This window comes from Ambystoma mexicanum, chromosome 8, assembly GCF_040938575.1.
Source record: "Ambystoma mexicanum isolate Mex_15411 chromosome 8, UKY_AmexF1_1, whole genome shotgun sequence".
Classification (NCBI taxonomy): Eukaryota; Metazoa; Chordata; class Amphibia; order Caudata; family Ambystomatidae; genus Ambystoma; species Ambystoma mexicanum.
This window is the reverse complement of record NC_090929.1, coordinates 359,667,034-359,687,237: the sequence shown is the minus strand read 5'-3', so window position 1 is coordinate 359,687,237 and position 20,204 is coordinate 359,667,034. Positions and strand designations below refer to the sequence as shown.

At 47.2% G+C, this 20,204-nt stretch overlaps 1 protein-coding gene across 2 annotated transcripts in view; it reads left to right on the top strand.

Moving 5' to 3' along the window:
* WDR31 (WD repeat domain 31) overlaps positions 1-20,204 on the top strand; it is a 607,423-nt gene that overhangs the window by 126,286 nt on the left and 460,933 nt on the right. For both annotated transcript variants that reach the window (XM_069609820.1, XM_069609821.1), the window contains exon 4: positions 2,082-2,156. In XM_069609820.1, coding sequence (XP_069465921.1) covers positions 2,082-2,156 — 75 coding nt within the window. The remainder of the gene's footprint in view (positions 1-2,081; positions 2,157-20,204) is intronic.

The following is a 20,204-nucleotide window of genomic DNA, read 5'->3' as shown; positions in this document are numbered from 1 at the left end:
GACTCGTGGTGTGATGCTCTCCCAGAGGTGGTATATTGGGGATCCCCTGGACCACCCGGCTGTACCAGCGCTCTGTGACAGGAGGCTTTCACAGCACTTTAACCCAGTGTCTATAAGTGGGGCACACTGGAGTGTAATTAATACACTCCAGTGTGCCCTTTTGCCCAAGCGGTGTGATAATGCCCGCTATGCTAATACCATGTATTTGATACATGCAAATAAAGAAATAGAAAATGTAATTCAGAGCGGCAAATCGAGTGCCGAGCCCCTTTGATGGAGGTGTGCTGTCTGAAGGTCAACTCTCCCTTGTTGCTTGTGCTACACGTCAATTCCAAGATGGTGGATAAGCCTTATGAGTGTTCACTCTGCGTAATGCATAGTTGCCAACATGACCCATTCCAATCTGCAGGGGCTTATTGAGTCCTGTTTTATTCTTTGCATTCTGGGACTTGTAGTCTGAGTTTTATAATGGGAGAAGTGGAACTACAAATCCCAGAATGCAAAGAACAAAACCAGGATTGAATAAGCACCTACAGGTTGGAATGGGTCATGTTCGCAAGTAAGCATAATGCTGCAGCCCTGCAGGCTCGTGTTTTCACAAGCGCACAGAGCCTAACTAGCTCCATTAGAACGACTAATCACAAAAGCATTACCACTCACATTAGCTCCCAGATAGAAGAAGCACAGACCTGGGGAGTGTCCATAAAGTGGAGAGTTGCTTAGTCAGTGTGTGGGCATTCTGAGTTAAAGAGAGAGGCACCTAGATGGAAGCAGGGAGAAGCTGGAAGCAGACAAGGAGTGGAGTCAGACCACTCTGTCGTCATGCACAGCCATCCTGACTGCCATTGTTGGGCTCCTAACACAAGCTTTCTCCTAATTTTTAGTTTTGACTTTTAGATGGTGCTTTGGCACCACCTATAAGCTGAAGGTTTTGCATTAAGAATACAGCTAGGAAGAAATGGCATATGAGGAGGGACACAAAGCATGCATTTATTTATTTATTTATTAAATGTGTTATACGCCCAGACCCGGAGGTATCACGGCGTAGTTGCAGACAGTGAGTAAATACAAGGTTACAATATAACAGACAGGAATACAAGTAGGTGTTGTTTAGTTATTTACCCACCCTTTGACTGCCCGTGTCCATGCTGATCCCTATGGCCATTCTCACCCACTTCCTGCCCCTTCAAAAACACATCCTACTAGGATCTCTTTGAGCTAACTTTATCAAACCTTACCATTAAACTTAGTGCTCGAATTGCCTGCCAGTGTTTTTTCAAAGCAGTCTTCTGAGAGGTAATGACTTGCATGGAGCTGTAAACGCGCTACTGGTGTAATCAAAATGTCTTAGCCAGGACTGCCATCAAACTATTTATAAGCACTATATGTAGACTTCACGGAAGTCCTGTGAAAGACAAGTATCGGCGAAGCCAGTCGTATTAGCTTGTGTATAAGTGTTAGGCATATGGCAGGCAATGATATAATATGCCCATGTACCCACACCATTTTGTAGTTGCTACCATCGATGGGCAGTTAATACCACTATGGCAGTGCCTAGCAAATGCCTTTCAAATGCCTACACAAAATCCCAAACTGTTGGTATTGCCAATGCTTGTTAAAGCATGGTATCAGTATAGCTCAGGCTAACATTGCCACACTTTTTCTGGTGCATTTTATAGTGCAACTCTCTATGCCTTAAAAAGTGGGGGTTCCTTTTGAGCCTCTTCGTTGGAAGGCACTCCACCTGGACCAAATTCGTTTGGTGGCGAGCCTCTCTTCATTATTCTCTTCTTTACAAACTCCCTGTAGTGCCAACTGATTAAGCCAATTACTGTGGAATTTCAGTTTTGAGACATTCTCATTTCTTGTCTTTAAATGTGTTTCTTGAAGAAATCCAGAAGAATCATTTAGCAAGCTGGACATTTATTGATCCTGTGAAAGATAACCTTAACGCTCGCACACAGAAGTTGCTGATCCATATCAAGTTAACAAGATAACTGCTTACTTTAAATGAATTGCTTTGTTTAGGTTCACTGTGTTACTGCCACAGTCTAAATTCTTTCTTTTCTACTGCATTTTAGGCTGTTATTGTCTCTAACTGGAGAACTGGAGCGGCACTCACGAGGTTCTTTGGACATGAGAAAGAAGTCACTAAGGTAAATGGCTTTTCCACCCTTCTACCTTCAAGAAACAACTATTCTGTCAAAATGGTAAACATTTGCAGTTCAGAGGACGTGTGGAGATGATGAAGCAGAGGTACAACCTGCGGTGTATATGGTGATAGCAGAGTTGGAAAGTGGTTACAGGGGGCTGCAGAGACCTTTCAGCCCTTAAGAAATGGGCCAGGAAGGGGGCCATTGAACATGGAGTAGAACATGTGGTAGCAGGGACTGAAATGCAACACTTGTCAAACCAATTCCGTTTTCCGAACCTTTTTCTGTTGCAAAATGTGAGTCCCCTAGCAATGCCACACAGGTATCTCAAGTGTTATAGTGGTGATGTCTATCCCATCCTCAATTGCTGTGCCCTTCAGTTCATTTTCATGTAGTTTTATCACTTTAAACTATTGGTGGCTTTTGTTAAAAATGTTGACCTTGAAGCATTACTTTTCCAAAGTCTGAAAGATACTCAGAATTCAAGGATGCCACTGCTCCATTGTCCTCCCAGCACACCATCCAAGTTAAGACGGTCACCGTTCGTCATTCCCAACTGTTTCTTTTTAGGCCTTGCTGAAGTTAACCTGTCTGTTGGATATTGAATAATGAGCTGCACACGTGCTGGACACCAATGAAGATGTTTATTGGCAAGCTTACACAGACAGCTGTAAGCTACTCATGTAGTTATCCCCAGCCAGTCTCCAACTCAACTGACACTGCTGGAACCTTCAAGCAAGGCACCAGGTTCCAGCTGACATAACCTGTACAGTGGAATACAAGAGCCTCCAGGTTCCAGCTGACTGGCTGTAAACTATGTACATGTCACATTGCATTGCTAGGATAAAAGCACTCCTAACACATCCCTTCCTTATCCACCTATACACCAATGCATATATATATGTAAATGAAAATATATCAATCGAACAACTATGTACATTAAGAAAGTGTGATTGCAAAGATTAAGATCCACACATTGACATGTCTGAACCATCCGACCCACAACCTCATTCAGGCATGGATGGCAACCCATGGCCTCTGCCTGAACGACGAAAAAACTGAGATCCATATCCTTGGCTCCCCCAACAATCTCAAAAAAACTTGACACTAACTACAGTGCCTTCAATATTGACGGCAATACAATCTCAGTTGCCAAAGAAGTGAAAACCCTTGGATTCTACCTGGATTCCATGTTATCCCTAAAAAAACAAGTAAACTCCCTGGCCTCATCCACTGCTTACACTGGCAAACTTATCAAAGCTTGCAGACCCTTTCTCTCACTAGCAAGTAGCATTATCCTAGCCAATGCCCTTATCCTATCAAAACTGGACTACTGCAACACACTGTATGCAGGAGCAAACAAATACATCATTAATAAACTACAAACTCTGTAAAAACAACACGCTCAGAACGGCCCTGAACCTCCCCACTAGAGAGCATATCTCTAATATTAGGAGAAACCATAACTGGCTACCATAACTGGCTAAAAATCAGCGATAGGATCCTTTACAAAATTGTTACATTAACCTTCAAATGTTTAAACAATGCAGCCCCCCCTCATATCTTAATGAAAGAATATTAAGAAAATCCTCTGCAAGACCAACCAGGACAGCCAACTCTTATTGCCTCCAAATACCCAGATTCCACCTAAAAAAACAGGAGGGAACAGCTTCCGTGTACAAGCAGCTCAGCACTGGAATGCACTACCAGTTGAGTTAAAAAGGGACCAGACATATGCTAGCTTTAGACGTAACACCCGCATCTGGCTACGACACAGTGACCACTAGACCCATTTTAAACCTTGCCCTCACCTCATCTTAACTTTGTTACTGTGTAACTGTGCATGTAAAGCTCCTCTGTTTCTGTCTATACCTGTATTTAACGAATGTATATAATAGATATATTGTATATAATGCACGTAACTAGCAAACTGTAACAAAGCAAACTGTAACCACACTCTAAGTATTCTTGATATGCTGCACGCCCAGCTACCCAGGGGTTTTGGGCACCCTATAAATAATAAACAAACAAACAACCGTAAGGGAGAGAGGACCCTTACCCAGACTCACTCCATCTCACTCTCACCCTTCCTTCCCTTCCTCCTTCTCTCTTCACAGACCAAAAAGACAATGCCGCCACTCTCTCCTTATTCCAAATTCCCCCACCCTTAACCAGAATAGAGCAACCCAGATCCTTAACCACTTCATTGGGCTCCGAAAACACTGAGTTACGCTTTCTGACTTTCAGAGGCAAACTCACTTTGACCATCTCACCCGGCTTCACTGAAAAATGCCTGCAATAATTAACTTCGTCATACCACACCTTGGATTTGTGTCCACTAGCTAGAATTTTCTCTCGCACCTTCCACCACCTCACTACCACAATCTGATCTACCCATCCACACCGGGCATAAAGGTGTATTGGGCTTCCTGCCATGCAGCAATTCAAATGGACATAACCCTGTCACTGCGTGTGGAGCAAGCCTATATTGAAATACTCTTTCCATCACTGCTTGCCCCCAGTCTCCACCAGTGGCCACAGCAATCCTGATCACCTCCATAAGTGTGCGGTTGACTCTTTCAACACACCCATTGCCTTGTGGGTGATAAAATTAAGTCGTCACCTGCTCCACACCATACTTTTTCAAGAACTCCTTAAAGTCCCTCAAGATCAAATGCGTACCATAGTCTGACAAAGATCTGCAAGGAAAACCTTCCCTCCAAAATGAAGGTTCCAGAAAGCTTACAATACTTTTACTAGTCACTTCCTTTAAAACACAAACCTCTGGCTGCTTAGACAAAAGATCAATCACCACCAACCGATATGTAACCCTGGACCCCTTAATATTAAAGGGACACAACAAGTTCAACGCAGCCCCATCCCACAGTGCTTTTGGGCTCTCTCTAACGACCATGGGAATCTTGTGAACCTTAAGACCCTTATCACCTTCTCGACAGTCCATACTGGTCTTAACCAACTCCTCACACAACCCCAGGCCACCAAAAATCGGACCTTATCAAACCTTTGGTCTTTGCCAACCCCAAATGCCTACAATGTGCTAACTCCATGACCACTTCTCGCATTTTCTCTGGCACCACCAACTGTGTCCCCTACACAAATAATTCTCACTAACGCAGTTCATTTTTCAATCTCCTGTACTCTCTGGCTCTTTCATCACCCATCTCTGTAGAATTCCTACTTACCAAATTCATGACATGTTGATACATCAAATCTTCGATACATGCAACATCCCACTCCACCTTTTTTATGCATTCATGCACCAGAAAAATGTCTCCCACATCTTCATCATCACTTTTGACCACCGCACCAACTATTCGCCCTTCTACAACCAACCTAGAAAGCACATCCAGAACCACATTGTTTTTGCCTTGTTATATGCTCCATGCAAATTTGCAAACCCTGCAAACCACTCACCCACTTCATTATTCTCCTTGACACCGCTTCCAATCCACCTTTCAAAAAAATGCTTGAGAGGTTTGTGGGCCATACATATGATGAACTCACAACCCCACAAATAAATCTTGAATTTCTCTACCGCCCACACAAAAGCCAACACCTCCTTTTCCACAACTGAGTACCTCACCTCTGCTTCCTTTTAATATTCTTGAGGCAAACGCAATGGTGTGCCAATCATCCCCACACTCTTGCATCCGCATAAACTAGGGTATTCTTACCCTCCACAAAACTGGCCAATACTGGGGCATTTATGATTCCTTGCTTAACATCCTCAAATTCTTTAGCACACACACATCCCACTCAAAAACCACCCCTTTTCTGGTAAGCCTCCTCATGTTCTGCGTCATATCTGACAACCTCTCAATAAATTTGCTATAGAACTCCACCAGGCCCAGGAATGAGGACACGTCCACTTGCTTTTGGGACACACATCACTCTGATAGCCTCCACCGTATCATACTTCGGCTGCACTCCTTCTGGAAAAAATCTCATGCCCCAAATACACCAGCTTGCGTGCCTTGAAAGTACACTTCTTTTTGGCAATGGTGAGACCTGTCTCACTCAAAATTTCCAACACTTTCCTCACTCGAACATCATGCTCTTCCTCACTCTGCCCGCAAATCAAAACATCATACTGGTAAAACAACACACCCTTCTCATTACCCAACAACCTGTACCTTACATTTTGGAATACACTGGCTGCTGAAACGAGCCCAAAAGTCATCCTGCAGCACCTAAACAAACCAAGAGGTGTGACAAACACTGTCAAATCCATGAAACTCTCATGTAACTCGATCGGATGATAGGCCGACCTAAGGTCCAGAATGGGGTACACCCGCAATCCCAGTCAATAGGTCATCAATCCTCGGGAGGGAAATTTCTCAGCCACCACCATGCTATTCAAATGTCTCAAATCTATACGGAGTCTCACACTACCATTGGGCTTTCTCACGGGGGGGCGTGGCTAACTGGCCATGGAATAGGACGTGCTGCGTGAGGAGCTCCCGATGATCCGACTCTAATTTTGCCGAATTTACCTACTGAAACTGCAACGAGCGCCTAGAACTTTGAGGATCAGGTGTCGGAAGCTGCGAGATACGTGAAGCTCGCTGGAGAAGCTCATAGTCCCCGAGAATCGTGAGATATACATGTTTCTGTCGGTGCGATTGTGGGACTGCTGCGACACCAAGATGGCGGCTAACAAAGGAAAGGCCTCCGAGGAGAAACAAAACTGATTCCCTGGACCTGCGGGACATGGCTGCGGCAAATGCCTGGAGAAGCAACACAATTGGGTGATATGGCAGAGTGGTCGAATCCATGAAAGCGCCCAGCCTGACATACGCGAATGGAGCCTCGGAGATCTGACCGTAAGAGGGGATGACATTGGATGCTTGGGTGACGAGGCCTATGGAAGGTGCATGGGGAGTGGGAAGCCATAGCCCATCCGCAGGACAATCCGAAGTGCCATCTCGAATGTGCGTTTGGCGACCTGAAAGCCTGACCATTGCCGGACCGAGGACGGTGCGACAGCAGCACTAAAGCGGAGGGGCACAGGAGCAGCGAGAAAGCGCCATGTCGGCGAAAGGGTTGAGAGCTAAGACCAAGCAACCCACGATGGAAACTTTCACGAGAACGCAACGGACCCCCTCAACATCTGTGCAGAGCGCGACCGAGACCCCCGCGGAGGATGCCCCCGAAGGGGACAAGCACCAGATCCTTGAAGCTATAACGGTGCTAAGCGCCAAATGGGACTTGGCAATGGCGGATCTACGCACAGCTCTGGAGAATAAGATCGATGCCGTAGGCACAGAACTCACCCTGCCTCGCCAAGATGTTAGGGCACTTGCAGAAAGGACCAGCGGTTTGGAAAGTGGGGTGAAGATCAATACAGATGTTAGCACGAGCAATGCGAAGGAGATTCATGTTTTAAAACAACAGGTCTCTAACTTGGAAAATCGTGTGGAAGAGGCGGAAGGAAGAGCGAGGAGAAACAACATTCGCGTGGTTGGCCTTCCGGAGGGAGAAGAAGGCCAAGATCCCACAAACTATGTTGAAAACATGATCCTGCAAGGGATCAGAGCTGGTAATCTCTCGCAGGGATTCACGGTGGAGAGGGCGCACCGCGCCCTGATGATGAAACCCAGGCCGGGGGCCCCGCCAAGACCGATCATCGTGAAGATCCTAAATTACAGAGATAGAGAGAAGATCCTCGAATACTTTCGTAAGGGCAGCACGATAGAGAGAGCATCCACCAACATCACAGCGTATCCGGACTACACGATGCTGGTGCAGAGGCAGAGGTACAGCTATGTAGCCGTCAAAAGAAGGCTGAGGGCAGCAGGAATCAGATATATGCTTCTGTACCCGGCACGATTGAAAGTGCTACATATGAACAAAGCGCTCTTTTTCGATACTCCTGAGGATGTTGTCACATGGCTGGACCTGCAGGGCTGCCCGGAACAAGAAGCAGATCGGGATCGGCAGGATCACACCAAATGAAGATTCAGTAAGGAAAAGGACCCTGAGTGTATGGAGAAGCTGTGCCTAACTGAACTTTGTACACAATCCGAGCCTGGTGCTCGATTCAGACTGGAATATTGTGAATGTAACTGTAATAGGTAACCGTTTGGCAATTGATTGTGTAATGTTTTTTTTTGGGAGGAGCAACAGAACGCGGACGACCTACCCCAATAGACTATTAGTTTCAGCGGCCATTAGGGCGGCTATATCCTACTGAACCCTGAGTAGAAGCTAGCGCTCGGCAGGGCTAGATGTTGGGATGCCTGAGATCCAGGATTGGAGCTGGGCAACTGTTGGGAGGGGTATTGTTGGCGGAGGGGTGGCTGGGCAGAAAGTTGGGGGATGGGGAGTTGAGTGTGTGTGTGGTTATGGGGAGCATAGGTTTTGTGTTGAGCCTATTTGGGGGAACCAGCTTGCGGCACGCGCGGTGCATGAAGGGACATAATCGATAGAGGATTGGGTGGGTGCTTATTAACGACCTATGAGGGACCTCAGGATAATAACGTGGAACGTCAGGGGCCTTAACAGCTACCTGAAAAGAAACAAGAGCATAAAGTATCTGAAAAGGCAGAAAATAGACATTGCATTACTACAAGAAACGTATTTGACACGGGAGAAGTTGGACCTAGTTAAGAGAAAGAGGAAAGGGACCGTAGTGGGCTCGCCATATTCTGCATATGCCCCGGGGGTGCTAATCTGGGTGGCACCGCATGTCCCGTTCAAATTGATACAAGAGGTGGTTGAAACGGATGGAAGGATGGCTATATTGCGAGGGCTGGTAGAGGGCAGGGAGGTATGCATAGTAAACGAGTATGCCCCCAACCAAAACACAGCAGCATATTTCAGAGCCCTAAGTGCCAATCTTAGTGTGTGTATGGGAAGCGCGGTGATCTGGGGCGTGGACTTCCAATTGTGTACTGGATCCGGCGGTGGACAGGTCAGATGACAGGGTGAATAGGCCTAGCCCAGCGGCGAGAGCGTTGCGGACGCTGCTAACAGATTTTGGTTTTACAGATGCGTGGAGGATGAAACATCCCACTGAGAGGCAATACTCACACTATTCGTCCCCGCACCAACTGCACACTAGGCTCGATTATGTCTTTGTTACAGCAGATGTGATGGCCGAGGTTACCCAAACCGAATACAAGGCCAGGGTCCTCTCGGATCATTCGCCCCTGACCCTCGGTTGGCAATATTGGCCCCCGAGGGCAAAAATCCCTACATGGTGCCTCCGGGCGGAGGCGCTCAAAGATCCAACCTTTAGAGAAGATATAAGGGAGGAGATTACCAACTTTTTTGTGGAAAATACTGGGAGTGTTGACTCTGCGGGCACACTATGGGAAGCTTTTAAGGTGGTGATGCGGGGGCGGCCATTGCTAAGTCAAGAGGGTTACAGGGTGGGGTTTTGGCTGACCTACACAGGGCGGAAACTGAGCTGGAAACAACGTTGAAGAGCGAGGAGGTAGACACGGAGCTGGTACTCCAATTACAGCAACAATGCGCAGGGCACTGGGAAAGACTCTGCAATCTTAATTATAAAAAATATGTCGAAAGACAGCACGCAGGGGGAGACAAGACGAGCCGCCTTTTGGCCTGGCTATACAAAAGCGAGACCCCTAAGCCTCCGATTAGGACCATTATTAAGGAGGACGGAGAAGAGGTGGCCACGCAAGAGGGGGTTAACAAAGAGTTTGTGGAATATTACAAAGTGCTGTATGGAGATGATGAGATAGGCGACCAGCGCATGATAAACGAAACGTTAGAAGACATAGGGCTGCCCAAGTTAAGCGACGAAGAGAGGGAGGAGTTAGATGAGCCAATCACGTTGGAAGAATTAGAAGAGGTAGTAAAGCAGCTGCCCACTTGTAAGGCCCCAGGGGCAGATGGGTTCCCCAGCGAATTTTATAAAGTATACAAGGAGGAAATCCTCCCCCCAATGCTGGACATGTTGAATGAAGCGTTTGAGATAGGACGTTTGCCTGAGTCACTTAGAGAGGCGATTATAATACCGCTGCCCAAGCCCAATAAACCGGAGCACAGATGTGGTTCCTACAGGCCCCTGTCGATGCTCAATCAAGACAGCAAGATTCTCACAGCTGTTCTTGCGAACCGACTGCGGAAAGTGATTGGCAGACTCATACATCCTGATCAGACGGGTTATGTCCCGAACAGGAACATTACACACAACCATAGGCGACTTCATCGGGTAGTCGAGTGGGGTGTCAAAAACGAGGGTGAGATGGCAATAGTGTCTCTAGATGCAGTCAAGGCTTTTGACTCGGTCAAGTGGTCATGGCTTTTGGCTGCTTTGGAAGGGTATGGAATGGGGCCGTGCTATATCAGGTGGGCCAAGATGTTGTATAGTGAGCCGCTTGCCAGGGTCCGAACTGGAGCGGTGATATCCGAAAGATGGCAACTTGGCAGAGGCACCAGACAAGGGTGCCCCTGGTCCCCGATGCTTTACATCTTGGCCCTGGAGCCTTTGGCAATATGCCTTAGGGCACAATATGAGACGATTGGCATTGAGGTGGGAGGGGAACAACACTTGATATCCTTGTACGCGGACGATCTGTTGCTATACTTGCAACACCCGGAAGAAAACCTTTTATATATACTTGAAGTGATGGAAATGTATGCAGAGTTGTCGGGCATCTCGGTGAACCCCCAAAAGTCTGTCATGTTCCCATTAGGTAGCTATAAGGGGATCCCTGCAGGAGATCTACCGGTGCTACAGGTACCGTGGGCAACGCGCTCTTTTCGCTATTTGGGCATAGATATATATCACATGGCGCAGGACGAACACAGACACAATACGGAAGTAGCCGTTGAGAAAATCAGAAACAGCATGCAGTTCTGGGCAAGATTGCCCTTAGCGATGATGGGGCGGGGGACTATCCTCAAGATGGTAGTTCTGCCCAGGCTTTTGCATTACTTTAGCAATATCCCACACATAATACCCAAGAAGTTCTTTAGTAAATTGAACAGCATGTGTAGGGATTTCTTGTGGCACGGTACCCGAAATAGGGTGGCGTTCTGGAAACTGCAGAACTTTTATGAAAAAGGAGGTATCAGACTGCCCCATTTTGAGGTTTATTATTTGGTGGGACAGTTGCAATATGTGGCTAAGTGGCTCTCAGATGAAGTGACCCCTGAGCACAGGGTGCTTGGGCAGGACTGTGCCCCGTTTTGTTTGAGAGAAATGATCTGGCTGTCCGAAACTGACATGAGGGGGCGCCCTGCGATGTTGAAGCTGGGGCGGAAAATTTGGCGTAGGGCTTGTCGCCTAATGGAGGTCCCGTACCCGTACCTCCCGCAGGTACCGTTGGTCGCTTTAACAGGAGGGGATGATCAGCTAAGGGTGATTGTTAGGAACTACTGGGAATCGGTGGGGCTGGCGACGCTAGGCGATGTTTGGCAGGAGGGATCCATTAAGGAGTTTATAGAACTCAACGAAGAGGTGGGGCTACACACGGGGCAATATGTCACATACATTAGATTGGTGCGAATGATTAGGGGCACCTGGCCAGAAACAGTTCTGATAGAAGAACCAGATGCAATTTTGGAAGCAATGTATGATATGTCTGAAGGGGGTCATGAGATCTCGAGACTGTACGAGATGATGATGGCTAAGGTGGGTAAAGACTTGACGCATCTGAGACTGGACTGGGAGATGGAAGTGGGGGCACCGATGGAGGACGGGATGTGGGAGCGTGCCCTGGGCTACCACAAAAAAGTATCTAGAAATGCCAGATTAAAACAAATTCAGCTGTATGTAACGCATAGGGCATACATGACCCCCTTGAGGATATCTAAATTCCAAAACGCTGGCATACAAGTGTGTCCTAAATGTAACCTAGAAAACGCTGACATGACACATATGTTCTGGTCGTGCCCGATTATTAGATGCTACTGGAGTGATGTGGCGCAGAAACTGGCTGATAAAGGGGTTACTCTTGTTATAGACACGGCTTAGGCCTGCTTACTGGGCGGGTTCCCTAGGCCACGGAAACTCAAACATATTGAGAAACTAAGAAATCTGGCGTATGTGCTTGCTAAACGTAGGATGGCCATGGGGTGGAAGAAATGCCACAAACCTAAGGTGGATGTATGGTGGAAGGACCTACAGAAGTGGGCAGAGGCTGAAACGGTGCATGGCAAGATGCGAGTAGCCGGGCTGATGAGGGGGAGGTGGACACCCTAATGGCCTGGAAAGCGCTAATAACAGAATTGTTTGAAGTAACATCAAACCCAAATGACTCTGGAGAAGACGAAACTCAGCCGCATGTGCCAAACACTGTAAGAGATGGACAAATACGCTCACGGGGGAAGGGTGGGATAATGGTAGCAGTGACTACGATCACTTGATGTGCAATTGAACCATTATGATTATGCTGCTTGTTTGGTTTTCATTGTTTTTGTTTGTATAAAATCAATAAAAGAAATTTAAAAAAAAAAAAAAACATTGGGCTTTCTCACAATAACAATTGGACTGATCCATTCCGAACACTGAATCTTCTCTATGATACCACCAGTCTACATTCTAGTTAACACTTCCTCTACATCCCTGCACAGAGCCAACGGTACCATGCACAACTTGGCTACTTTGGGTTTAGCTCCCCGCTTGAGTCTAATACGATGCACAAAGCCCTAACAGCTCAACCTTTTCTCAAAAACGTGTTGCCCAACTTCTGATGATGTTGTTCCTATGTCACCACTTTTACTCTCCTCCACTGCCAACACTTGCTCAGGATGCCTTGCATCCAGTCGTATTTCCAACTCTGCTTGGTCACTCCATGATAACAACTCTCCCCCTTTGCTTGCCACATAGATTATTCCTTCAGCTTTTCTTCCTTTAAATTCCAGTTCACCACTGAACTGCCCAATAATTTCTATGGGAACATCACCATAGGCATTGGCCCTCATCTCTGGCTCTTGCAGCGTGCAGCACTTGAACATCTTTCTCCAGATTTGAACACTTGTAAGTGTGTAATCAGCTCCACTGTCTATCACCATTGAGACAGGTATACCATGAACTGTTATGATCGCATAGGACTTCCTCCTTCTCACTCTTCCCGACAATGCTTGCACAGAGTTTATTATCTCTTTCCCCATACTTCCATAGTCAGCTTCATTCATCATTGTCCTTGCTAACTTCTTGCACTTGTCCTGAAGGTCTGATGTTTTTACAACACCTAGCCACACATGACCCTTGCGCCCACATTCCCAACATATGATGTGGACAGCCATACACTCTTTGTCAAATGCCAAATAGGATCCACTGCCACACCTGTAGCATCTCCTGCCCGCAAAAGGTTTGAACTCCCACCGCGAACCCCATGGCCGTCCTGAGTTCCTGTTGTTGGGCAGACCAGTATCACTCGAACTGTCTCTCCCCATTCTCTCCACTCTTTGAGCTTCCTGACCATTGCTTCTGAGGGACCTTTGACGTCTTGTTCACAGAGATGTCTTCTGATGTTACTTTGCTACTTTCACTCACTTTGTCTGGATGGAGAGCCTTAATACAATTCTCTGTGTGCTCAATACACTTTGCAATTTCAATCGCTCTAGTCAAGGTGGGGTTCCACTCTTTCCACATTTCTTCTCTTATTTTGTTATTGTTGCATTTGATCATTAACTGGTCTCGCAAGTGTTCCTCTTGACAATGGGTGAACTGGCATTTCACAGTTAAGCCTCTCAGAGCCGTGAGAAATTCCTCAATGCTTTCTCCCATTTTCTTCTCTCTGGTCGCAAAGTGATATTGCGCTAGAATAATGTTCTCCTGCACCTCATAGTGCTTGTCAGGTTTGGCCATCGTCCCCTCGTACCACAGCCTCTTCCAATCCTGCCAGTTCAGGTAGTTTCCTTAAAATACCCTGGCCAGCGGCCCCTAGACAGTGGTATAATAGTGCCTCCTTCCTCTCATTGGAGTAATTGGTGCCAAACACTTCCAGGAAATACTTGGAAAATCCATCCCTCCAATCACTCCAACGCACTCCGTGTTCACCAGGGGTTGGCAAGAGGAATACTGGGCCAGAAACATTCGCCATGATATATCACATTACTTTTTACAATGGATTCAGACTTGACACCTTTGTTGTGGTTATTTCTGTGGGATGACCCCCATTTACTTTATTGGGTTACACAATTGGACACTGGTGTTTCCACGCCTCCACTATTTCAATGTAAAGAAAATAATTCAATGTGTACATGTGGCAGCTTCCCACATGTACTGATTTCGTGTTTGTTTTTAGTTTTCCCACTTCAAAGCTGCTTCTGCCGCTGCTGGGCCGCATCATGTGCCTTCTTTGCTGCAGTTCCCTTTTTTTTGTGTCGGTTGCCTGGGCAACCCAACGCTATGGACAGTGCTGGGTCCTTTCCTCGAACGGGGCGTGAGCCAGCTGCAAGCCACTCCTGTGGCACCGGAAGAGACGTTCACTGGCTGCAACTATTTTACAGTTGCTCCGATGCCACGTGCGCGCTGGGGACTGCAGCCACTACACTTCCTCAGAGGGTATTTACTTTTCAATGGGAGCCGCGTAGCTCGTGTGGGTTCCTCCCTCCCTCCTAGCCAGCGCAAGCCTCACCTGGGAGTATGGCGAGGTCCTGACTTCGCAGAGCCCCAACGCCGCCTCCTCACTCTTTCTTCCGCCCTGCCTTGGCCTCACAGAGCTCAGATGCCGCTGCCTTCTCTCTCTTTCGTCTGTTCTGTCACCAGTGATATCTTGGCCTTGCAGCTCTCTCTCTCACTTTTCTGGGGGTCGCTGCGGTTTCTCTGTGCCTCCTTTCCTCTTCTTATTTTCTCGTTGGCACAATGCTGGATATTGAATAATGAGCCGTACACGTGCTGGACACCAATGTGGAGGTTTATTGGCAAGCGTGCACAGACAGCTGTAAACTACGCATGCTGCTAACCCCAGCCAGTCTCCAACTCAACTGACACTGTGGAACCTGGAACCTTCAAGCAATGCACCAGGTTTCAACTGACGGTAAAATGGAATACAAGAGCCTCCAGGTTCCAACTGACTGGCTGTAAACTATGTGCACATGTCACATTGCATTGCTAGGATAAAAGCACTCCTACCACAGACCTCTTGCATTCGAAAAAAGGGAAAATGGATCTGGAATGCAAAGTAGCAATTACAGAATGCCAGCAGAAGGTGCACCAGATTTCATTGGTTGTTCACTATGATTCTTCCATGGAAAAAGCCTGGGTGACAAGGTAGAAAGGCCGAAGGTGAAAGCCAACCAGTTCACCCTCCACTGACTGCCATTTCCAAATGCGTCAGGTTTTCTAAGGAGAGCCTTTCCTCCGACCCTTCCCTCCCCCACCCCCAACAGTAATAGGCAAGACACAGAGGGATGTAAAGCTCACTGTTTCATCTGCAGCACACGATCCGTCCCAGTAAGTCAGATGTATATGCAGTCATGGAGATACGTCGACTGGGTATGGCAGAGAGGATTCTGGTAGAAGTAGGTATGGGTGCCTGGATCTGTGACTCTTGGAATAGTTTAAGGTTCGGCACTGCAAAGTCACGGTAATTCCACTGTAAGGAATGGTATCAACAGTAAGACGACAGACACAAGTGATCACGGTTCAAAGGTATTTATTGACTTAAAAGGGGTTTGAAAAAGACTTTCTAATCCTAAATCTACAGATGGGAGCAAACTACGACCATCAAATAATAATAACGCAGTCCTAGGGTGTCTTGTCAAGGTTAAAGTGCCTATACTAATAAGCAAAACAAAGGGGGTTCTGGTACTCTCTCTACCTGCACAAACACAGCCCATTGAGCTGTTCTTGGGTGGATGGCCCCTGGGAGAGTCTCAAACAAGGTGAGACCCAAAGTTACTTAATATGCAAAACAAAGGGGGGTCTCCATGGGCAGGACAAAGACTGATATGCAGGGATATATCTTCTCTGTGAAAGGGACAGTGAGCTAAAGACTTGGTTGAGATCTACCAGGGGCAATCCACCAAAGAACAGGTCAATGGGCTGTGATTGCGCTTAGAGAGACTCGCAGAACCCCCTTTGTTTTGCATATTAAGTAACTGTGGGTCTCGCCCTAAATTACCTGGGGAAACCAGATGTGGACCCCTCACTGTTCTCAGAGAGGCACAGCTCTGCCTCACTGATGATGCCCAACAAGGTGCTATGGGACAGTGAGCTAAAGACTTGGTTGAGTCTCTCCCAGAGGCCATCCACCCAAGAACAGGTCAATGGGCTGTGTTTGTGCTGGTAGAGAGACTCCCAGAACGCCCTTTGTTCAGCCTATATTAATAAACCCATTGCCAATCTTTACCTGTAAATACAAACAGTGTGGGAAACAATGTTACGAAAAAGTCAAAGTGTTCACAAAATGATATGTCAGGATGTTCAGGCCATTTGCCTCCCTCCCCACGTTTTCAGCATGGGACAAAGCAGCACACTCAAGCTTAGCACAGTCTCTGGCTTCTCTAGCACAAGGGTGCAGTTCAAACATTACCATCGGGGCCTACCGTGCCCAAGTCTCTTTGCCTTTCAAAGTCTCTTAATCCAGAGGGCCTGATGCAACAAACAAACAAGTTATTATCCTTCTTCACATTTTCACATACTTGGTGTCTCAGGCGATTCAGTATTCACCCCAGAACCCCCTCAGCTGGGCTCAGGTCCTCTTAATACAAGGTTTGCAAACTAAGATATTCTTTCTCGGGTGACTCACGGTTCACTCCGGAACCCCCTCAGTCGGGCTCAGATCTCGGATCCCCCACAGTCGGGCTCAGATCTCGCAAGGCTTTCTGGTCCTTGTAGTTCACTCTCACGCAATGGTTCACTTTCAGTTTAGTTTCCCACAGCCTGGATGAAACTATGTTGTTCTATTTTCTGGTGGTTGATTGGGGTTCCCTTCCCCTTGCTTTTTGTATTGTAATCCCAGTTCAAACTCAAATAGACTTCCCCAGTCTCGGGTGCAAGCCTTTTAAACAATCACTTTCATAGTTCCCAACGCATTTCACTGAGACCTTCGAATGAGCGTTCATCCCTTGCCTGACCATTCGGTTACTCTGTATCTTTCCCCGCTCCTTCTTTCACATGCTGGGGTCATCTTCACTCGCGCCGCTTTTCCTTTTCAAGCGACTCTCTTGATACAATTGTTGTAAGCGCTCTGCTACACAAACTGGGCGTTCATCTTTCTCCTTGACTCACCGGTTGCGATTGGAGGCTTCCTGCTTCTGTCAGTGTTCCATTGGAGTCAATGCTATGGGACTCCTTCTGCTGGTACCTCCCCAATTCTGCCGTTCACCCGGGAGGACAGCTATTAGCCTTGTGACACTGGATATGATTGCTTACAAGGGTCTTCCCCCTCCAGTCGGACTCAGAACCCTCTCAATTTTCAAAGTGTAAGGTTTTGGACTCCAAGGCCCATAACGCACTTCCAACTATTTTGCTCACGCTTCCCCAGCTCCCCAAAACGGCTTTCTCGTGGTTTCAGGAGCAGCAGGAGCACTTGGGGTGTTTACTCTCGGACAGGCTCTTTTCAGCTGCCCCCCAGAGGCCTGGGCTCTCCTTTTCTCGCCCAGGGGAGGAGTTCTGTTGTGGGTGCCACCAGGACGCCTGTTGCTCCTGGTTTAGGCTTCCTGGAGACACAGCTTCCACTCCACACTGCAGCTCCCCTACACAGTCAGATGAGTGTCTGGGTAGTTCTTCCTCCTCCAGGCCTTCCAGGATCCTGTAGAGGAGGTCCCAAGCACGATCCACACTCCAACCGTCCATTTTGAAGTACCAGGAACATTGTTGCCGAAATATGTGATGTATTATGAGCAAATAAACCAGCAGAGAGCCGCAGTGGGGCTCTGTCCAGTACCTATAAAAAGAACAGCACCTGTTAAAGTACCCACACCTAATAAAACCTGGACAGTAAAGGTACCCATTGAGGAAGCCATATCGACAAAAGAAAATGAAGTGTCAGAGCACAGTCCCTGAAGAAGCTAAAAAGATACTGAACGAGGACGAATGGTGACGTCACAAGAGCTCGGACTGACACACACATAGAAGATATGATGACCTGCGAATGATGAAAAGAGACGAAACACCATGGATAAGGGACATCATGAACCTAAAAGTGAAATAACAGTGTCAAAATGTCAGAATCCTATGCCAAGAGCACAATGAAGATATTCAGTTAGTTTACACGTGTACATATGCATGGAACCGTAAGAAGCAAAGAATCGTGAGGCTTGCTTATGCTTAGTAGTAAGATAGATTGCGGCAAGCGCCACCTATACATATCTACCTCAAAAGGAGCACTTTATATACGTATACTTCCACTATGCACAAGAGCAGAATCAACCAAAGGTTATGTAGGTGCCCTTCCCCGGCTTACTACGTGTGAGAGAAAATAAAATAAGCAACCCCTTTCGGGGAAGAAGGCACCGAGACCCGGCTGCAAGAGTTCAAAGGATGGTTTATTTCTCCAGCTAGGAAATAACCCAAAAAACTCCCACCAACATTTACATCAATGCTTGTATATATATATCAATTAAAGTAACTCTAACTAAAAATGCTAAATGGACCCGATTGGCCAGGCGGTGTGGTGCTGTAGGTGTGGGTGGCATCTCTTCCTTCTGGTTGACTGAGTGGCTGACGAGATGACGGACGTCAAATATCTTGTGCTCCACGCAAGTCAGGGTCCGGTCACTGTGGTCACTACCTAAGCTAATATGTTGCATTCGAAAAACACTAAATAACAAATTATCTAAAACATTTTATGCTACTTTTCATATTTCTACACAAGTTACACATAACAATTATTGTCAGTACAATTGGGTCATTTGTGGCTTTAATTGGAGGCCTTGACCTTATTGTGCATGTAAAAGAATCAAGCTGAGTTTCACATATCTGCTAGGTTTTTAGACCTATTAGTATAAGTAAAAACATATATTGTGGTAAGATGCTTAAGGTTAGTAGTGGGTGTGTTGGGTGGGTTTCGCAGCACAGGTGAGGGTCTGGCACTTGAAAGAAAATACCTTACAGGGAGCGCAGGGTCAAGATGGCAATAAATTGTTCTTAATGGGGGTGGGCGGCTTGCACGTTGAAGGCGAGCGTCCCCAGATAGCACGATCTTCCCCACAATGAGAGACAATAATGGACTCTCCCAGGATGGGAATAAGGCCAGGACAAAGTGCGGGTGAGCGGAATAGGGCATGCAAAGAACTCTGCAAACTCCGAGAGCGCTCTGTCTGACAATAGCAAAGACAGGCGTATATATTTACAAAAAACGTCATAAGAACCTATATGCTATAGGGGGCACAAGTTCGTGGGGATTGGGTGGCGACGACTAGCTATAGGTGCTGCCGCGATGTGGTTTGCCGTGGCTGGAGGACGTCAGTGGTTACCCTCGTGGGTTGGGCTGGGCCTGGCAGGTCAGCTGGGCTCATCCGGACGGTGTTGTTGTGCCAACCGTGACCAGTGTCAGAGATGAATGTCTTTCCTGACTTTCTGCCCTAGGGCCACGCACACCGCAGTCATTCAACCTTGCAATATTATCTTCCCTGGTAAATCTTTCAATAGGTTATTCTACAGGTTAATGCAACACAGGAGGAATGCACCTAGAGTGGGGTCTGCTGGCGATTCATCAATACATGGTTACCATCGTCCTGTTGACCGGGTATCATAGGTCGCGGGGTTGGGTCTCGGGGCATGGGACAGGCGGTCCACGTTATCCCGTCTTGTTAGAAGTCATTATGGATGTGTTCCTGTAGTGTTGCCATAATATTGGGTGTCCTAATTTTACAGGGGCCATTAACCTAAGGTGAGCCAGTGGGTCGTGGAGCATAAGAAGGGGCGCCTTTGGATCTGTGTTTTAAGGCTGGGGTTTACTGCTGAGTTGTAAATAATTCAGGTGGCAGGCCGTGGCCTTGGGTGCTGCGGGGGGGGAATGTGAATGCTTGAAGCGGCTCCAGCCGAATTGGGGGAGGTGGAGCAGCACGGCACAGGGCTCTGCTTTTTCGTCTGGCAGGCTTCACTGGGAGGAAGGGGAATGGCCTTGCATGTGCTCACAAAGGTATTTTCCTCGTGTG